Source organism: Chelonia mydas, chromosome 8 (assembly GCF_015237465.2).
Source record: "Chelonia mydas isolate rCheMyd1 chromosome 8, rCheMyd1.pri.v2, whole genome shotgun sequence".
Taxonomy (NCBI): domain Eukaryota; kingdom Metazoa; phylum Chordata; order Testudines; family Cheloniidae; genus Chelonia; species Chelonia mydas.
The window spans coordinates 9357601-9379454 of record NC_057854.1 but is presented as its reverse complement, the minus strand read 5'-3'; the positions used below and the strand labels follow the sequence as shown (position 1 = coordinate 9379454).

Sequence of the window (21854 nt, the reverse complement as noted above, 5' to 3'; positions counted from 1 at the left end):
TCCTCAGTAGCAATTCTCTAAACATTGCAGGAAAACATCCTTCCCCATTCCTCTGGGGAAGCCCACATTCTAGGCTACAGGTTTGGCCACTTTGCTTTAATAGATGTACTTAAGTATATTTGTGGGGGGGGGGGGAGGGGGGGAATCACGTGTCCAAAATAGGAAAGTGAGGAGGATTTTTTGTCTCTGTGAATTTTGTGCTCACAAAGCAAAGGATTAGTATTACTGACTAGGCCCAGGCAGAATTCAGGGAGGCTCCATGCAAGAGCTTCACAGCACAGCCCTCCTCACTCCGGAGCTGGAAGATCTTCCTGTTCTAATACTGGGGCCCATCTGCACAGCTTTGCTCATGAGCCTCAGACAAGAGCTACCATGGTCTGTGGGCTCAATCTGGCTTCCACTGAAGCCAGGGGAGTTTTGCCATTGACTTCAGGGAGAATCAGGCTCAGGAACCAGAGTTCAAATCCTGCTCACCTCACTCAGACAAGTATCCCCACTGAAGTGAAAGAACTACATCAGGGAGTTAAAGATCAGCCCCAAATCCTTGGGTCTCTCTGGAGCAGACACCAAGTTTTGCTGAATTGTGGCAGTTTTGCAATATGGACAAATCTTGCGTTGAGTTTCACCTTATTGGCACTAGAGTGAGAAGTAGCATGAGTTCCCCCTTCCATTAGGGTCTATGGGAGCAGGAGCCTATGAAGCCTTGCCTCCAGAGGCGAGAGGAAAATGTACTAACTCACTATAACATCCAAGCCCTCTGGATTTTGGGCCCAATGCTGCTGCCATTGCAATCAATGGGAGCTTCACCACTCACATCAACAAAAGCAGAATTAGGCTTCTACTATATTGCTGCTAATAGAGCAGTACAGGGAAGAGTTTACATTGACTGGGGCGGGGACTTGCTTTCCCTCGTGGCCTCCTCATTGGTTTGTTAGCTTCCTGCCATGCAGGAATCTATTGTTTCACACAACTCTTTCCTTTAATCCCTGAAATGCAGCTCTATCAAGGCTATATAAATCCTAACCCCATGACTTCTTTCCCCCACCTAAGAGTCTCTGCCAGTTTTGAAGACACTGATTCTGCAAGGGGTCCTTTCTACTGCTGCATGAAATCCCTCCAGTCCCATAACCAGATCAGGAGATTTGGCTAATTTGAATTTATGAACACCAGGGACAGATATAGGTCTAATTTTCCCATAATTCTTTTCATCCTCTTATTCTTCAAATAGTTTTATCACTAGTCAGTCACAGGAAGGTTGGATTTTGACATACTGGGTTACCACACAGAGAAAGCTGGGACTGCTAGCTAGAGAGTTTCTGGCCATGATCTATCTATTTAAGCTTTAGGCTTTTATTCCCCTTGAAGAAAAGTGGGTTCTGACCATTCCATTAGCAAAATACTAGCTTGCACTTAATGTTACAGTAAAAAGATGAGCTGCACCAAGCAAACACCATGTCACTGTGCTCACAGGCTAGTAACCCTCATTTGTTTTTGCCCATTTCTGACTTCATCACCCTCTGAAAGCACCCTGCACCTCACAGGATAAGGACCCATATCACCAGGCTTCAGAGTCACTTCAGAAATTAAGGCCCTTCCCAGCACTTGAATTCCAGTTAGACAGTTTGCCTGCCCCTTAGACTGGCCCTGTAGCTATCAGGGTGACCACCCTGGATACTAGCTTCCTGGGACACCAGATCAACAGCTAGGGGGAGGGGGACAGACTAATCAGGGTTTGTTTTTTGTCCCCTCAGCCATTCAGGGGGTACCACAAATATTTTCTACCACAGCCAACAAACCCTCTATTTAGCTAGGGATAGTTCTAGCACTAAACTCTATGAGCTAGAATGAAACTAACATAAAAGTTTCCAACATTACTAATACCCCTTCATTATTTAGCTCAACCTCTTACTACAATCTGTGTAGCAACAAGTTACCTTCCAGCCCTCTAAAGCAGGTGGAGTTCCCACGCTACTCCTGGCAGAAAACACAAACATTATAATCCAAACACAGCTTTGCTAATTGACTGCCAGCACAAAGCCTGCTCCCACTCTATCTCAGAAAGCTGCCATCCACTCTCATATCCTGGCTGGAGCTAACAGGAGCCACCTGCCAGCATGAGTCAGCTGTAATTACTCTGCATCTTTATGCAGGATGCTAGTGCTTGATCACAGGGTGGCTCAGCACAGGAGCCCTCTGCATTCCTAGGGGGATAATTATAAATCGAGAAGTTATGCAGTTTCACACAGCTCATTAAACAGCTGCATTGTAGGACAGTAATTAGAGCTGGGCACAAGCCACACCTTCAGATACAGAACCAAACTTTCTCACATACCAAATGTGGTGAAGCATTAGGTTGGCCGGATAGCAAGTGTGAACAATCAGGATGGGGATTGGGGGATAATAGGCACCTATATAAACAAAGCCCTGAATATCAGACTGTCCCTATAAAATAGGGACATCTGGTCACCCTCTGAGGCATGCACTTTAAAAAAAAAAAATAGCAGAGTTGACAACATTGTATCCATTATGCAGTTCCCGTTGCTCCCAAGACATGGGAGATCTTCCCCCCTGAAAAGAAAAGGGAGGCATGTGAGGGAGAGCCAGGCAGAGCTGAGGGAATGGCCGAAGGAGCAAGCAGTGCCCGAGGAAAAGAGGCATCTAATACAGAAGGTTAGCAGGATAAAGTATCTAGGCTGCAGTGCAGCAGCTACATGGGAACATCAAAGGCACCGGGGGAGCTCAGACACAAGAGCTGGGTGTGAGCTGGGAGTGGGACTCAGAAGGAAATGCACAAGGCAGCAGACAGTCTAGAGAAAAGCAAGTGTGGAGCTGGTGGCTCTGGCCAGCTCTCAGTTTGTTTGGAGGTTAAATTGGAGCAAACAATGCTCCTTTAAAAAGCACTGACTCCTGCCAAGCCCGAGGGAGCCTCCTACGCAGCACACGCCCCTGCTTAGACAAAATAAACCATGTTCTTGAGGGACACTGTGGTATACAAAGCAGACAGGACTCTGGCAACTCCACTTGCTCGCAGCCAGCTAGACGGCAAGCCTCTGTGACTGGTGCCACCAACCTAGCCTCCCTATTTAGTACTCAGATGTGTCCCCGCAGTGAAACCACCTCTAGATGTAACGTAAAGTATAACCACAGCAGTAAAGGCCCGATTCAAAGCACGTTGAAGTCAGTGATGTGGGGGGGGGGAAGACTGTGTCTCAATGAGCTTTGGCTCAGGCCCTAAGTATAGTGCAAAGAGACAGTAGAGTCACCTGTTTGTTTTTATTTATTCAACATGTATCTGCATTGCAAAACCCTGTTCCCTCATTCCCTTCTCACCTGCGTGTATCAGGGAACTTTTAAAATAAAATTAGAGCTGAGCCTCTCATGTATTCACAGGACTCCAGTAGCTGGAGCTTTAAGAAAACCATCAAATATCATGAGATTTGTGAGACTTGGTGACACTGTGCTGTGTGTAGATATTCTGGCCTGTGGATGGCAGTGAAATCCTTCAGGCAAAACCCTGCCCTGCATTGCATGGCTGCAATAGTGCAGCGAAGGCCTGGGAGAGACATTTCCCTTCCAGACTCAAGTCATCCAGTGCGGCTTCCAAATGCTTTGGGGGAGGGTGTAGCAAATGGAGCCCCGGGCACAGCCCTGCCTCCCTCAAAGGGGCTTGTTCTGCTGGTGTTGTCAGGCCCCTGGCCGCACCCTCCCTTGACAGCAAGCTCTGAAGGGAGCACACAGGAACAATGGAAGCAAGAGAGCACATTGGCTCAGTGCCAGCTGGATGGCACAAGGACATGCTGCCTGCCAGGTCCAGCACCTCCCCACCCCACAGCTCAATCAGATAAAGCCTGGGCTTTGCCCTTCAGCTGAACTAGTCTCATCTGCCCTTTGCATGCATTTCGGTTTTGTTTAGGTCATAAGAATTTACTGATCTAATCAGGCAAGACAACTGTGTATCTATAAAGCCTATTTGTGCACCTGCAGCACCAGCCCAGAGAGGCCCACTCAGACGTGAAAGCAGCGTGCAGCACATCCGTGGGCATCCCCAGCTGAGGCAGGAGGGATGGAGGAAGCCCAACTGCACTTTGGAAACGCTGGCTCTTCTCTCCAGGGGCAGGAATTAGCAGGGGGCTGCCCCTTCCACTCTCCCTTCTCCTCCTTCCTTCTCTTCCAGCCGAGAGGGAAACCTTTGCCATGGTCTCTCAGCAAAGCGAGCACCCAGCATTTCCAGTGTCCGAAGGTGGGAAAACTGTTATTTAACTCTGTTGAGAGACTGCATACGTGAGAAAGAGGCAGCAAATGACAAAAACATATCGTTCTCTCCATTCAGGAGGTCTCTATGGCAGGTTCAGGGCGTCACTCTGCCAAGGCCAGGGACTCCTCCAGAGCTAGGCTACTGCTTCATTTCGGCCCTAGCCCCTGGCCAGATTTTGCACGGGATTTTGCACTCTTCAGGGGGCTGTCCCCCTTTAGAACAAAGGGTGCAGGTAACCCTTACCATCTGGTACCTTCCTTTCCTCTCCTCAACCGCTGACCATACTACCTATTTGCACTCATGTTCCCAGACTAGTGCTCAGGTAGTCCTGGATTGGGGTGGCGAGGAATGGAACATGCCGAAGAGGAAGCCAGATCTCATTCTTTCACACTGGCACAAATCTGATGTCACTGAACTGACTTCCACAATTACTCCAGATTTACACCAGGGTAACTGATGTTCAGTTTGCACCCAGTGCCTGGCCTTGGTGAGTTTCTCCAGCCTACTTCCTGGTGGCGTAGTGAAAGGATGGATTCATTCTGCAGCTGGCTTTAAATGGGAAAGCAGATCATTTCCCTGGAGGAAAGTGTACACAGGCTGTAGGTGAGCAGGGCGTTGTTGTGAGTGCACTGAAAGCTGCCTTGTAAACATACGCATGCCCAAACCTCACTCCCATGGTGTAAGCCTCCAAGATATTCATCAGACATTTTTGCAGAAGGGTGTGGACCACATATGTCTTGGCTTTAAACAAAGCCTCAAGAAGGGAGCTTTTTTTTTTTTTTTTTTTTGGCCGGCATATGGATCTTTATTTTAAGGCACCCAACTGAAAATCGCCATTGCTTCATTCCAAAGCACATTCCACACCATTTTATTGTCCCAAGGGTTCTTTTTTAACAGCCCAGTCACCATGCCTAGTTGTTGGATCCCAATTTGACTTTTACAGCTTTTTTTTTTTTTTTGTAGTGTGCTTTAAAAATACCTAACTACTTTGAAATGTCAGAACACAAGGCTCAGCTTTATTTGCCAGCATGCGGTTGCTCTAATGTTCACAATGGATAATTGGAGACTGAATTGGCCCCAATTTGAAATACAGTGTGATTATTAGCTCCATACTGTGCTGACCCAGCTTTAGTCATGTTATTTTACACCTGTATAGAAGGGGGAATACAGCCGTAACTTCCTCCAGTGCCTGGTTTGGTAAACTTAAGGTTTTAAAGCACTCAGCAAAGCAAGGCCCTGGAGGAAAGAAGTGTGTTTTAACCTCTAATAGCATGTTATACAATGCACTGATATCTATGAGATGGATCCTACATCCATATTAAAATACTAGTCCAGATTCTGATCTCCGTAACATGAATGTAAATCCAGTGACTGATTACGGCGTGCAAGTGAGCTCAGAATCAACACATCAATCTTGATGTGTATTGCCAAGACAAGTTTTTACAAAAGAGAGCACTATACTAAATTCAAAGGCATGATTTCTTTCTTAGTTCAATAGGGACAGTATTAAAACAACTACTGCAGGTCTGCAAATCCAATGATACTCTCAGCCACATACAGCAGGAAAAACCCTGGCCCCACTGAAATCAACGGGAATTTTGCCATTGGTTTCCATGGGGCCAGGATGTCCCCCACTATCCTTGCTGTGCACCTGGGATTCCCACTGCCATCCATGCTGTTTCTGTGGCCTCTATATAGTCTTTACCTTAAAGACATTCAGCTTGTATATGATAAATTGTTAGTACCCACAGAAGACTGAAATCTTGCTAACACAGTTAAGTGGCCCCATCATCATAATGCCTGGGCACCTTATTAGCTTCTCATGCCGTCAGCCTCCCCACAGGGCAGTGCTACTATCCTAATTGACCAGATGGAGTACTGAGGTACAGAGAGGCTAAGGGATTAACCCAAGGTCACACAGGAAGCACATGGCAGAGCAGGGAATTGAACTGAGCACTCAGAGGTTCCAGACTACTGCCCTAACCATGGCCCAGCCCTCCTCTCTAAAGGTTCATCTGCTGATTGAAGGGGAAAGGGGGTCTAGCATTTATAACACTGAACAGAGAGCAAGTACTCCTGGTTTTCCCAGTGACCCACCGTGTGACATAGGGCAAATCACTTGGGGCCTGATTTTCAGAGGTGCTAAACACCTAGAGCACCCATTGACTTCAGCTGGAATTGTGGGTGCTCAGTGCCTCTGAAAATCAGGCCCTTATCCTTTGTGCCTCAGTTTACCCATCTGTCAGATACATATAATACCATCAACTTCAAGGGGATGAGAGGCTTAGGGCCTGATCCTCCTTCTGCTGAAGTCAATGGCAAAACTTCCATTGGCTTCAGTGGTCCTGAGTCCAGCTTTAATAAATGGAAAAAGCACTGTAGGACCCTCGAAAGGTTTTATGCTACAGAACAGCCATGCATTGTCATGGCAGATATACCTTGGCCATTATTAGCTTTTGTTAAGGCACTTTAAAAACAAAAGGCAGAAATGTAAGCAACTTCTAAGTAGTTTGTATTCACTTATCTGTGAGGGGCAGTGTGGCCTAGTAGCTAGCATACTGGCCTAGGAGTCCTGGCTTCTGTCCCCAACTTAGCCTGTTGGGTGACCTTAAGCACATCAGTTTTCCCATATATAAAATTAGCATAATGATACTTCCTTTGTAAAGGGCTTTGAGATCTCCTGATGGAGAGTGCTACATAAGAGCTAGGTATTATCATCACTGAACCCTGCTCTCAAAGAAGTTAATATCCAAACTCTTGTTAACTCCAGTGTGAACAAGCTCTGATCCTTATTGATTACAATTCATATTAAACAAGCACATGAATCTGTCATCTGCTGGCCTCACAGAGTTTATATGCAGACAAGCATAGTTTATCTTTAAAAGAAATCCTAAAATGCAGATGCTTCTTCCTTCGAAGAATGCAGCCACGTCAACCATACAGCAACTGCATGTGCTTCACTATTTAGGTAGCCTGAAAATATAGAGAGAGGAAAGTCAGAGAAACCAACAAGATAGCACACTTCAGAAAAGACTATGCAATCAGAGCAGAAGGATATTTTGGCAGGTTAGACCATAAAACAGCTTGTTTTATTTCTCCCTCTATTTTCAACTGCTGCAAAGTAACTCTGTACCTGGAATATTGTATTCTTCCACTAGATGGTGCTTTGCTACCAAAAAAATATTACCAAGGAAGCACATTCTCAAGTTCTTGCCTGGAACAGAGTATGCAAATATATGAAGTCAATACAATTCATCTTTGGGAGCAGAACATTGCCATTCGCTCTGATCAACAGCCAGCCCTATAATTAAAAAACAAAAGAATCTAACTGGAAAGCATCTCTTTTCATAAAATCTCTGAGGGATTCACAACATTTCTATCCTTTCTGAAAATTAACGCTCTTATAAAAAGTTGCATGCCATGTTGGTGTAGTCGTGTTGGTCCCAGGATATTAGAGAGACATATTAAATACAGACATCTAGAGATATTAGAGAGACTCACCCACCATATAAAAAGTTGTGATTTCACAGAACTATCAAGGGGAACAAGTAGCTCTTGCAGCTTCACGCAGAAGTGTCCCCTCCAAAACTGTTGCATTTTGGTCTCTAGAAGTTAAGGTTAACACTTGTGACCTCAGGGTCGGGAGTTGTTAACACAGAAAATTTACTTTAGAAGTCCCCCCTTGGAAGAAATCCAGCATGCAGGAAGTCCCAGGAATTTCCCGTTCAAAGAGGGTGCTGACAAGACGTGAGCTGACATGCATCATCTAACCACAGTTTTCTTACCATTTTTAAAGCTAAAACACCAGATACAGAGAATTGGTCACCAGTGGCCATATCACCTGACTTCGAAGAGCTACAAAAGGATCTCACAAAACTAGTGACTGGGCAACAAAATGGCAGATGAAATTCAATGTTGATAAATGCAAAGTAACATACACTGGAAAACATAATCCCAACTATACATATAAAATCATGGGGTCTAAACTAGCTGTTACCACTGAAGAAAGAGATCTTGGTGTCATTATGGATAGTTCTCTGAAAACATCCACTCAGTGTGCAGCGGCAGTCAAAAAAGTGAACAAAATGTTGGGAATCATTAAGAAAGGGATGGATAATAAGACAAAAAATATCATAATGCCTCTATATAAATCAGATTGAGGTCTATAAAATCATGACTGGGGTGGAGAAAGTAAATAAGGAAGTGTTATTTACTTCTTCTCATAACACAAGAACCAGGGGTCACCAAACGAAATTAATAGGCGGCAGGTTTAAAACAAACAAAAGGCAGTATTTCTTCACACAACACACAGTCAACCTGTGGAACTCGTAGCCAGAGGATGTTGTGAAGGCCAGGACTATCACGGGGTTCAAAAAAGACTTAGATAAATTAATGGAGGATAGGTCCATCAATGGCTATTAGCCAGGGTGGGCAGGGATGGTGTCCCTAGCCTCTGTTTGCCAGAAGCTGGGAATGGGCAAGAGGGGATGGATCACTATTCTGTTCATTCCCTCTGGGGCACCTGGCATTGGCTACTGTCGGAAGACAGGATACTGGGCTAGATGGACTTTTGGTCTGACCCAGTATTGCCGTTCTTATGTTCTCAGATCTCACAGATCTCACAGTCCTCAGTGTATTAAAGAGATACTGCACCAGGTTGATCCACAAACTGCTTAAATATATATTAAAGCGATCACACTTCATTGTTCCGGTTAGGAATGGAAACAGCATCAAACATCTGCAACTGAACAAAGGGCATGGGGAGGTAAGGAGGAGGAAGCTTTGTGATTATTGTTAGGGTAGGTGTCAACAAGTGCCATTGTTACACAAGTTCTTTTTCTTAGTGTGTGTGCAATGCCCAGTCCTTGGAGAATTGTGGTATCGTGGTTAGTTTTATGATGCACATTCTTTCACCGGGAGTTGAGTCCCTAACTGTCCTTTGTGCCTTTGAAAACCTCCTCCTATGTCTCCTGACCCATCTCTGCTTCTCTCTCCACTGGCCAGTTTGCCTCCAGGCTACCATGAACTCTGCAATACAGTTACTGTCACTAAAACCCAACCACCTCTGGGGTGGGGAGCAAGACGCCTTTAAACAGCCAACAGCTACAACTTCACAAGCATTCTAGCCAGGGAGTGAGGAATTGCTCATTCCATTGACACTACCAGGGGAATTTGGGGAGGGAGAGTGTAATTACTCCCTCCCACCTCAGACAGGATGCTGGTGCCTCCGTGCTGCAGAACAACACACTAGAACTTTATCAAGGCATTTGAGGCTGCAAGCTAATCTGCTTATTGCTCCCTGGTCTGTTCCTCTGGGGAAGGGGCAGGGGACAAGGAGGGAGGGAAGCAGAAGCTTGGAAGAGGGGGTGGGGCAGGAACATCACCAGAGGAGAACTTCAGTTTTAAGAAGTGTCATGTATGGGGTCGGGGGGCGTCCTTTGTCTGGTCCCGTGTTCACATAGCCTTGGTCCTGCCATTAACAAGGTGCTGGCTAGGCTCCTGTGCGGCTGCCTCTCTGTCTAGGGGCTGTCGATAATGCCCATTAGAGGGTCTGGTATGATCAATGTTTAACGTAACTGAATTCTCACACTAGCTATATCTTATCACAGGCTGCAAATTCCTCCAGCTAGCATTTCCATAGAATGAGTTTTAGAAACATGTACCAGCCTGAGAGATAGCCAGAACAAACAGGGCCTGGCCCATATCATGGCCCGGCTAATCTCAGCATTTCACTGTACTGGAGGGCTAAAGAGGTGGCACTTAAAAAAAAAAAATCTTTGAGAGAAAACGTACAGTTCATTGTGAATTGTTTCCCCCTGCCTTTGACTCTGACTGGAAACCAGTTCCCAGAGGTCCAGCAACCTGAGACTGGGGCTGGAAGGCTGGGAAACTGGGCTTTACTTCTGGCTCCACCAATGAGTTGCCATCAGTCTTGGGTAGTTGTAGAGAGACCATCACCTCAGCATCTAGGCTGTGTGACCTTGGGCCAGTCACTAAAGCTCAGCAAAGTGCTTGGCGACCTCTGGATTAAAAGCACTACCTGCCACAGGGCAGAGACGTGTATTTGTACAAGGCTCAGCGCAATGGGACTTGATCCTGATTGCAGCACTTGGATGTAAGACAAGGAGTAGCAATTATGAAGGGGCTGTCATGGGGGCTGGGAACCTCTGTGCCTTCTGGGGACCTGCAGATGGCCTGCAAAAGCAATGAAGAATCACTCCTGATTAACACATAAGAATAGGGTTGCCAGCCCTCGAGGATTGGCTTGGAATCTCCCCGAATTGGCATTGCTCTCCCGGTGACCACTGAAAGCAATCCAGGAGATTTTAATAGGCTATTTTAAGAAAATGATATTACATCATGTTGGGGAAAATAATCTCCTGGAATAGCTTCAGTTAGAGTTGGCAGCCCTACATAAGAAGCATCATAAGAACAGATCCTCAAAGGTATCTGGGTGCCTAGCTCCCTGCCTAAATACCTGAGGAGCTGGGCCATTGGGCCAAAGGCTGGTTTCCACTGCGTGGTACCAAGGGACTCAAATGTATTCTAATCACAATGTCAGTGAGGCGGGGCCAGCTGCAGAAGGGGTGGAGCCAGAGAGCAGCATGCTCCCTAGGGAAATCATGGATATTCACTTGGATTTTTCCTTGGACATTAACACTGCTCTCTGCAGCATTAACTTCCAGCCACAGCTTCTGCTCTCCCAGCTACGCTGCCTGGGGTAGAAGGAGTCTTAGGGCCTCAAGAGAAGGGGCTAACGCTCTAAGCATATGCCCTGCAGGGGGCCAGGGTGTTGGGGCTGGGATTCCTCAGGCTCACAGTTAGGAAAGTGCACTCTCTTCCCACTCAGGAGACAGTGCCTCAGGCTGTCAGCATGGTGAGCTGCATGGACGTCCGGAAGGATCCCTCATGCCTCCAACGGGTTTGTGGCTCTGGAAGGGAATGATCTGGCTCACTAATTGGAACCAAAAGAATTCATGCCAAACAGCGAAACCCAGCTGCCTATTGTGGCCTGATTTTCAGAGATGCTGAGCACCTGTAGCTCCCACTGACCTCAGAACCTCTGAACTTCAGGCCATTTCCAGGTAGGTGCCTAAATATGGAGTTAGGAGCCTCGGTCCGGGTAGGTTTCAACACTGCAGCCTAAAAGTGCACATTTCAGTTCTGATGTGAATGTCCCAGTTCACCTTTAGTTAATTCACCCGTATTCCTTATCCAGGCAAAACTCCCACTGACTTCAAGCCCCGTAGCCTGCTCACCTGCCTGGGGAACGTGGCAATTTATGGGAAGCCAAGGCAATGGGAGATTTGGGACCTTTAGTTGGGAAGAGTAGAAAAATGCTCCTGTGTGAAACTGCATGTGTGGGAGGATTTCATCCGGGCCAGGGCTCTCAGCAAGGGACTGTTTTAAAACAACACAAAATGTGGCAGGGAAAGAGCCATCCATGCACCCTGCTTGGGAGAGTTTCTGTATACAAACAAGTATATGGCATTGCACGTAGGGACTCATGCTGGCTTCCCGTGGAGAACAAAGCAGGTGAACACAATAAAATGAAGCCTTCCAGGAAGGGAGGGAATCTTTCTAATCACCCAGGTGGATTTTTATTGTAACGGAGCCAGCAAGGCAGGATTTGACGCTGGGGGTCTGAATGTGTCACTTACTAAGAACAACACAGCCAATGCTGTTCTTATCGAGCTTTCCTACCACCCAGGTGCATGGGCTGCGTTGGTTTTTTGGATACATCACTGGAAATGCTAGAGACCTGACCACACTAGTGCTTGTAGGCTGCACCAGTGCTGAAACAAAGATATTGGATTTTCTAGTCGGCCTGGAGACACAGCCAGCCAGATTGCTCTGAGGCCATGGTGGTGGTTCCAGGGCTGGCATTGCTTCTGCCACATGTTTCATGGGTATTCCTCAGGGGCTAATGGCTCCAGTGATCTGGGTCTAGAGACCTGGATTCTACCCCCAGCTGCGTGACTTTCTCCCAGCCTATAGTTTGTCTTGTCTATTCAGTTTGTAAACTCTTCAGGGCAGGGACTGTGCATCGTTAAGAAATTATCACAAAGGGACTCTTGTCTTGGCTGGGACCTCCACGTGCTACTGCAATATAAATATTAACAGAGCATTAGCCTTCTCCCAGTCTCTAGTGCCGGGTGAATTCTCCACACTGTCCACTGTCTGACTAAAACACGTCCAGTTCACCCCACCCCAGAAATTACTGTGCCATCAGCCTCCAGTTAAAGTACATGGTCAGCATAATTCAGGACCAACAAGTAGGCTTTTGGAAACATGAGTTAAAAATCCTAATATGAACAGAAACATCTTCATTACTATTTCAGAGAAAAACACTATTGTTCCGGTCCATACAGCCCTTTCAGCTGAGCCTGAAGTTACGGTTATCTCCCTGCTAAGAATTATCCTCACTTAGAGATAGGTTCAAGTCACAGCATATGTAGATGGATCCAGATTTCCTACACACTAGAATCCAGAACAAGGCTGTTTTCTTCAGCCCATTGTAAAGAGAGGAGCTATCTGCAAACTTCATTGGGATTCAGATTTTGAATACCTCTGATTGCAGGCGTGTCTGGGTCTTGATTTTGGTTCAGGCCCATCTCTTCAAAGACCTCTGCCACCTTCTCCTCCTCTCCCCCATCCCGCTGCACTCCCCTTCCACTCCCTCCATGCATTTTTCCACACTTAATATAGAGTTTGTAAAATTATTGCTCAAAGAGGAAACAAAATTGGTTTAATCTGACAGTTACACCATGCCAGATAATGGCTCCAATTCTCCTTTTTCTTTACTTAACCATAGGGCTCCAAATTCTGCTCTCACACCTGTGAAAGCCCAAATGCTCAAGATGCTGATCCAGTACAAGATGCAGAGTTTACTTGCCAGCTGTGACTCAGCAGCTCTGAACCCAGATCCCAACCCAAACACCCGTGCGTCCTCAATAGAAGTGTGTCTATCTCAACGTGGGGACCTCATACAAACAACCCTTTCATGTTTGCACAGGATTCTGCCTATCAGATTTCTGAAATGTGGCCTTTAGTTTCCTGGTGAAAGACAAAAAATTGCAATGAAATGAAAGTTTACAAAATGCACCCATGAAGGAAGGCAGATCTGGGTGACAAAACACACACTAAAGTCGATAGGGCACACAGGAGTAAGTACAGGCTGCATGTTTAATGAATGTCACAGCTGGAGGGAAGGTGTCCATATACTTCATTACATTGATTACCTCCTGTGCCAAGGGCTGTGAAAAGCCCAGACCATGAGTGGATTAACAAACCAAAACAGTAAAAAAAACCCAGAAACACCATCTTAACATTTTATCAGTAACGTCAACAGAATTCAGCTGAAACTCGACAATATCTACCAAACCAGTGTTCTCTGGATCAATTGTTTCCAGTGATACCTGAAACCAATATGAAACTTACTTGGTTTCATTGCAAACTTGAAACTGAGACTCAAGACTGCTTCTCGGAGTCCTGCTGCCCAACATAATGGACGGACGTTTGCCAGTTTATCAACCCACAATCACCCAAACAACATTAGACACTGAACATTTGGCTGCACCCAATCGGTTGCTTGTCGCTGTATGCGCTGCTCAGACTGGGCATGTCAAAAGGTTCAGCCAACCTCTTCAAGTGAAAATGGGTTTTGCTGTATAACAAGGGGAAAGTAACCGAGTTTTGCTTTGAGAGACAAAGTGGGTGAGGTAGTACCTTTTATTGGACCACCTTGTCTCTCTAATATCCTGGTACCAAGACAGCTACAACAATACTTCATTCGACTTTTGCTTTGAGATTTTAGGTTTATCTGAAGCGAAAACTCAAAGCAGATTTCTGGGTGATGCTAAAACCAGGCAGATCAAAATCCATGAAACAGTCCCTGCAAAGCAAAATGGTCAGTGTTCACACAGCTGTTAGCGAACTTCACCCATGCATGAGACCTAGGGATTTAGTGATTAGAGCACTAAGCTGAGTTTCAAAATACCTCTGTCCAGTGGAGCTGATTCATTGTGTGACCTTCTGCAAGTCATTCCACTGCTCCCTGCCTTGGTTTCCCCACCTGTAAAATGGAAATAATTCTAGTTACCCTCCTTTGCTTTAAGATCCGTAGATGAAAAGCTTGAGAAGTGCAAAGTATTATTGTTACTATAAATATCTGGGGAAATCTCGCTTTACTTAACATGCCTGTCATGTGAATCGAGCTCTGTTCGCTTTTACAATGGAGGTAGGGTGGGGGGAGAGTTCTACAAAAATGTGAATATTTCAGTTCTACCCATTTATGGCTTCATAGCCTTATTCTTGCCCTGAACGGCTTGTGATCACACACTGGGGCAGGTTCTGCTTTCAGCTATGCTGCTGTAAATGGAGAATAATTAATTGGCGCTGGCAGGCTTGTAAAAACATGTTCTCTTGTTTGTCAACAACCAGCATAGCTGATAAAAAGTTACAGGGAATTAAGATCCATGTGTTTTTAAGAGTAGACAGTATTATTAATATCCCAGGCAGGCAAGGAAATGTGTGGTTTGAATGCAGGATTTTTAACCTGACAAAGACCCTGCAAACAACACAATCTCCCCCAGAAGAGTGCCACACCCCTAAAAGCTATTTTTCTATCACATGGTTAGGAGGGTCAAGTATGAACTGAGTGAACTGATGCTCCAAAATCTTTGAGTTGCACAATCTCTCTCAGATAATGAACACTAACATGCCTGCATAGATAGCTGCACTAAAACCAAGAAAAGGCAGCTGTATATAAAAATGCATCATATAATCCAAGCTATTATACCTGGGTTTAAATGACTGAGCTTCTCTAAATACACTGGCAACACTTTAGTCTTAATACATTGTCCTTTTGTAGCTCTGTACAAGGAAGATGTCATTTCAGAATGTTAATAGTTAAGATGCTGACTCAGGCCCAGTTTTGTCATCCCCACACGCGTACACTAGGGCTGTGAACGCTCTGTGCTCATGAAGAGGTATTTTTATTTTGCATTCATTACGTTCTCACCAACCTACAGTTTTAATCCTCAAATTGCAAAATTGTTGTTTGCAGCTTTGCTACACTGGCTCCAGGTCTCCCTTACACATGATCTAGGGTGATAAGTTTCTTCTGTTGCTTGCTAATAAACCTGGTACCAAGCAGTAGAAATGAGCTTTTCCTTCTGCTTTCCAAAGGAGCAGAGAGCTGACCCATATGTGTATTTGTGGGTGCGTGACACTTACAGACACAGTGAGATGGAATTGGGTATATTTTTGCTAAGCGTTTCGTAGATATAAGGCAGCCTAACTAATCCATTGCAATTCTATGGTGCCTTTCTTTTGAAGACCACCAAGCACTTGGCACATATTTAGTTATTAACCCAACAAATGTCTGAGAGGTAGCTAATCATCATAATCTCCATTTTATACATGGGGAACACTAAGGAAGAGTGAGAGGCTAAATCACTTGCCCATAGATACACAGTAATTCAGTGACAGACCCAGGAATAGAACCCCAGAGTACCTATTAACAAAGGCCTGATGTCACCAATAGACATCACTCCAGCCTTGGCACTATTGGTTTTTGATGCCCTTAATAATATTGCCCATACCTATATCCAGGACCGGATCCTTGAGACTGATTCTCCTCTCCCAAATATTGGTTGTATACTGGTGTAACTCCTTTAACGTCAGTGAATTACTCCCCACTTACACCCATGTATGTGAGAAGAAACTCACATGTGCTGATGGATACCTGTGAGGCTCACACATCTGAAGCCAGTACGTGATCATGCTTTTGCTGTGGTGAACCTTACTGTGCAGAACTTGCTTCCCCCTGAAAACTGTCCTCACTATTAAAAAGAAAAGTGTCTCGCATATGGGGATATAGGCAAGGAGCAAACCTCTTGCAGACTTTTTGCACAGGGCTCTCAGGCTACAGCAATGTAAATTAGTAAGATTTCCAAACATCCTGGAGGGATGAAATGCCATTTTTGCAGCATCTGGTTGCCCTTTGGAACACAAACTCTTTAATCGATGAAAGTGTGGGGGGGGTAGGGGGAGTCTGCCTTTAAATAAATCCCTTCAAATCCGGGAGATCCAGCCCCAACAGATCTTTATAAAACTGTCACTGAATACTTCAGGAAATTCTCATAACAAGGAGCACTAAGATAGTGGGGGAACTGTAGAAATGTGGCAGTTTGTTATTTGAGAGGAGACAGGGAAGTGAGCCTCTGTGCAGAGGCAAAGTATCATGAAGAAGGCAAGTGGACCTTAGCTAGAGAGAGACAGCGAGAAATGAATGCTGGTGTGCTTAATAGAATTAAAGGTTGCCCATTGTTAGGGAAGTTTACTCTCCTTGAGAATCATCACAGGCTCTGGGTGACAACTGCTCCTTGTCTTTTGAAGTGCAGCTTTAGGCGTTTCCTTTGCTATCTTGTCACCCATTGGATCAGAGGCTTCTTTACCACATAGGGTCATTGGGTAGCAAATGAATAGGGGGTATTGGCCATTCAGAACTTCACCTTATAAATATCTGAGATTTGGATTCTTGTAACTTTCCTTGTCCTGAGTATCCCCCCTTTGGATGTGGAGAGAAGCAGAGCTGCCCTGCTCATTCAACCATCTCCGGTGTGGAGAGCTTTAGATCAGCTAGTGGAATAAAACTTCACCCTATCTGACAGCCATGAAGAGCCACACCTTTATCATCTTCACCAGCATTGGGATCTATTGTGCCACTTTCCACACGTCAGCATGGTAGGGTCTCAGCCCAGCTGAACGAGGACTTTTTGGTGATGCTTCTGAGTCTGTATTAAATTACCTCACTTATCCTGTTTTATTTGTTACAGGTCTGTGAACAACTTTCTGATGACGGGACCAAAGGTAATTTATACATGGATTATTATGAATTTAATTATAGATTTTTTCCTGTTAGCAAACCAAATGTTGCCTTTCTAAGGAACCACATTTACTGATCTGCATATGGGCACCAGCTCCCTCTGTGTAATGAGGGGAAACAGTTGAAACCCATTTGAATTTGCTTTCAAGTGGCCTTTTGAAAGGTTTGGGAGTTTAAGACCCATTCTTTTTCTATGCAAGGCGTATCTGACCTACTCCACCAGCGTGGCTGTAGGGGCCCACAGCGGGATTGAAGAATGTAAACATCAGTTCACCTGGGAGCGCTGGAACTGCCCAGAAAGTGCCCTGCAGCTCTCGACTCATAACAGACTGCGGAGTGGTAAGTGTGCATTTAGAGGCAGAGCGTGGATTTACCTAGAACACCTTCTTTCCCTCCTGCCATCTCTGTGTACGGGATACAGCCAGTTTATATTTAGGTAGGGTCTAGACTATATAGATACATATATTAGAATGACGGCAAATTTTGGAGCGGGGCAGGAGGGAGACAGACAGGTAGACTGCAGACACAGCCTCACACTAAGGGCTTGCTTGTCTACATGAGAAAATTGCACCAGTTTAACCTCAGGAGCGACTTTAAACCCAAATTAGTTCAACCAATGAACACACACACTCACTCGTACTTCGGCTTAAGAGTGGCTTCTTGCAGTTTAGCTTATATGGTGGGAGCAGGTTTAAGCTGAAATGAAACCTCTTAAAGTGAAATTAAAAAGTGTGTCCAGAGAGGAGTTTGCATGAGTTTAAAAACTGATTTAAGTTAAACTGATGCAACTTTACTGTGTAGAGAAGACCAGGCTGGAGCCTGCCACCAAAACAGAAAATGACAGGGACAGAAAGCTGCTAGAGAGTAACCCTGATTGGGTATCAAGAGAAGTCAGTGATAATTGATCTTGGTGGGGTTAGGATCAGGCCTGTTATATTAAATCTCATTGTCCCCATGAAACTCTTTTCCGTATGTAGATACACACAAGGTGACACCTTGTCATGCCAGTAACTGTTGTTGAAACTGAAACAAAGCTGGCAGAAGACAGAATTCACAAGCACTTTGCCATGTTCTATGGAGGGTTTAATTCCTCTATCTTTTGTCCTAATTGCCTTATGCAAAGACTTCCCCCCCCCCGCACCCCAGCCCAGACACACACACTCAGCGATTGCTCTGTTGGAAGCTCCACGAGGGGGCCTTCTTACCAGTAAAATGGGACCCCCCCCCACTAGCCCATACACACACACTCAGCGATTGCTCTGTTGGAAGCTCCACGAGGGGGCCTTCTTACCAGTAAAATGGGACTGAGGGTTTCTGTTCTTGAGGGTGACAGTGTCTTTTTTTGTCTCTTTCCAGCTACCAGAGAAACCTCTTTTGTTCATGCCATCAGCTCGGCTGGAGTAATGTACACGCTCACCAGAAACTGCAGCATGGGGGACTTCGACAACTGTGGCTGTGACGATTCCAGGAATGGCCGTGTAGGTGAGCTGTGATTTTACTGGTCTAGTACACTGGTCTGCTTTTGGGTTGATGGCATCACAATTTTCAGACTTGAAAACACGTAGGGCTACATTCAACTCTGTTCCGACTGTGCAGCCCCACTGACTTCCTTGTAACAGAGTGAGAAATTGGCTCAAAGGGCTGTTCCTGCATTTAACATTCATAAGAATTACACATTGAAATGATTCTGTGGTTCTTCTCATCCAGCTAACTCCCTGCCAATGCAGGATTGGCTCCTCCAACATGTTTCCTAGAGCTCTGGGTTTACACATTGTACTGAAATCGACCTACGCCCTGAGCTTCTGCACATAGTTATTATTTGTGAACGATGCGTCCTTTCCTAGGTGGCCGAGGATGGGTCTGGGGAGGCTGCAGTGATAATGTGGAATTTGGCGAGAGAATTTCCAAACTATTTGTGGATGCTTTGGAGACAGGACAAGATGCCAGAGCTTTAATGAATCTGCATAACAATGAAGCAGGGAGACTTGTAAGTAAAAAAAAAGAAAAAAAAAGGGGGTTGTCTGTATCCAAAATATCTTCATAATCAGCACATCTACAAAGCTTTAAGGTCCCATTCTCCAACCCTGAGTTGTCCCATTGACTTCAGTAAGACTGCTTGCATGAATAAGTAATAGTGCACGTGCATACGGAGTAAGGCTTTTGGAATCAGGCCCCAAAACCTGGACATCAGAAAATGATTGCAATAGGCTTCACTTGCACTTTGGTTCAAAGCAAAGCAAACAGCCAGTATAGTAACATGCACCATTTCTCAAGAATTGCAAAACCTAGCCTTTGCAGTCCTGTAGCTAGTAACCACTTGATCAGACAGTAAAATAGAGCAAACCTTATTTTCATCTCCTGTAATGTGCAGCTCAGGGCCTTCTTTAGGGGAGGAAATGTTGTCTGTTGGTTAGAGCAGGGTAGCAGGAGCCAGGCGATTTAGATTCTAAAGTTGAGGATGGCAACATTTAGCATACCTATTTCACAGGATATATCAAAGCCTAGCAATCTGACGTAGATACTACAGTGTTGGCCCCCTATAATTATCATAGAGAGGGATTGGTAGATGATATTGGTGAAGTGCTTGGATTAAAGGTGCTGCATAAATACTTAGTATTGTCATTCTGTATCTAAGATTATTGCATATCGTCTGCGTGAACGGTGCTGTTTTAACAGCTCCGCACATGGAAGTTATCCACAGTCCTGGGACAGCCCAGGCAATAGCATTACCGTGCCAATGTGCTTCACAAGCAGCCTGGAGAGACTCCACCTGTGCGGGTAAAGTAGCTCATGCCCATCTCTGCCAGCTCCCAGTTAGCGATGGAACATATGTCCATCAGGAACTGAACTGAGAGCACCAGTTCATTTCACACGGGCCACTACACAGTAATGACTTTCAGCCCCAAACAGGGTGAGCTGGATTAGAACTGATCACTGAGAGATGAGCGAACCCTTATGCCACTATCTGAAGTTTTATTGCAACAGACCCTGTTTGTGCTGTGGTTTTCTGCTGCTCCTAACTGCTGTGCCTTTTCATCCCAGTCTGTGAAAGCAACAATGAAGAGGACGTGTAAGTGTCACGGGGTATCGGGCAGCTGCAGCATCCAGACCTGCTGGCTCCAGCTTGCTGAGTTTCGAGAAATTGGGAATTATCTGAAGATCAAATATGACCAGGCCCAGAAGCTGGAGATGGACAAGAGGAGGATGAGAGCTGGGAATAGTGCCGACAGCCGTGGGGCCACCGCAGAGACCTTCAGCACGGTGCTAGCCACAGAACTTGTCTTCCTGGAAGACTCTCCCGATTACTGCGTCAGGAATGCCAGCCTGGGCCTCCATGGCACCGAGGGGCGGGAATGCCTGCAGAGTGGCAAGAACTTGTCTCAGTGGGAGAGGAGGAGCTGCAGGAGGCTCTGCACGGAGTGCGGCCTGAAAGTGGAAGAGAAGAGGACTGAAGTTGTCACCAGCTGCAATTGTAAGTTCCACTGGTGCTGCGTGGTGAAATGCCAGCAGTGCAAGCAGGTGGTTACCAAGCATTACTGCTCCAGAAGAGACGGCTCTTCCCCCAGCACCCCCAGGCGCCGGAACCGGGGGCACAAGAGATAATCGGCAACTCGCTGCTGTTAAGAAGTGGACTCATGACAAAGAGCTGCCTTTCCAATTACCCGCGGTTGCCATCCTATCACCAAATTTGAGATTGGGAAGAAATTTCCCTTGGATCCTAAGGGACATGGTGCGGGGTGGGGGGCTAATCTTCTTCTTGAAGCATTAAGTGGTGATTGTCCAGGCAGGGTCAGGTGGGTGTACTCCCCACAACCCATGTTGTGTGATTACACAGAGCAGGCCGTGGGCCCTGGTGGACCTAGGGCCTTCCTGCCTACTTTCCTGGTGTTTATATTTCCTTTTAACTCGCTTCTTCCTCATAGTCACTGTGTCTGTGTATCTGGGTGAAGAAGTAGTTTCATTTTTTGGTGATGTCAGATGATAGTCTGTGGGCCTGATTCAGATGTCATTTACACCACTGTCAATCTGGAGTAAATCCACTGAAGGACTAACTCCAGGCAGCAGTGTAACAGAGATCAGAATCTGCTGTTCCAGGCTGAAATCTGGTCTCAGGTACCTAGCTGCTTCCCTGTTGATTTCAGTGATGCTGCACAAGCCTAAGAGCAGAATATGAACCAGTGGTGGTTGATGCACGTGTTGCTTGTAAATATTTTTAACGTAATACTTATGCACTTTCTGATGTAAAAAGGGTCTTCACAACATCATGGTTTATATTGGGACAACTAAAACGTTTTTCACCTCAAGTGCTTTCCTAGCTTTACAGACAATATGTACAGATTTCATGCTATCTATATATATATATATATATAAAAAAACCCAGACAGTTTTACATATCTGTATCGGATGAAATAACACAATTTATAGCGCACCAATTGAAAAAATAATCAATAAAGAAGAATTTGGCATCTTCTCTGCATATTGATTATTAAGCAAGTTGTATTATTGCTTTGACTCAATTTGTTTGCTGTATATATTCTGATGGTATCCAAAAGGTTATGATGTTGGACTATATTTTGCAATAAACATTTGAATTAAATCAATGACTTTTTCCTCCTGGACTCATAAAAGTACAGTATGAATATATTTATAAAAGAGCCAACAAGTTTTAATTGCTAATCCAAAGCCTAGTGAAGTCAATGGTAGGCT

The 21854-nt window shown here is 45.4% G+C and overlaps 1 protein-coding gene across 1 annotated transcript; it reads left to right on the top strand.

Annotated features, from left to right (window-relative positions):
* The first annotated feature begins 16836 nt into the window (after positions 1 to 16836).
* Positions 16837 to 21569, top strand: WNT8A (Wnt family member 8A). The gene is made up of 6 exons (XM_007053596.4): positions 16837 to 17005; positions 17098 to 17131; positions 17348 to 17486; positions 18504 to 18629; positions 18992 to 19134; positions 20190 to 21569. The coding sequence occupies exons 1-6, from the start codon at positions 16935 to 16937 to the stop codon at positions 20748 to 20750; spliced, it is 1074 nt and encodes a 357-aa protein (XP_007053658.2). The 5' UTR covers positions 16837 to 16934; the 3' UTR covers positions 20751 to 21569.
* The last annotated feature ends 285 nt before the right edge of the window (positions 21570 to 21854 follow it).

What these genes read in the sequence shown, in the direction of transcription:
- WNT8A (XM_007053596.4), top strand. Translation starts at nt 16,935, where the DNA reads ATGAAGAGCCACACCTTTATCATCTTCACCAGCATTGGGATCTATTGT. An exon ending in TTCTGATGACGGGACCAAAG is followed by an intron (nt 17,132 to 17,347) that starts GTAATTTATACA and finishes TTTCTATGCAAG; the next exon opens with GCGTATCTGACCTACTCCAC. An exon ending in TTCCAGGAATGGCCGTGTAG is followed by an intron (nt 18,630 to 18,991) that starts GTGAGCTGTGAT and finishes GTCCTTTCCTAG; the next exon opens with GTGGCCGAGGATGGGTCTGG.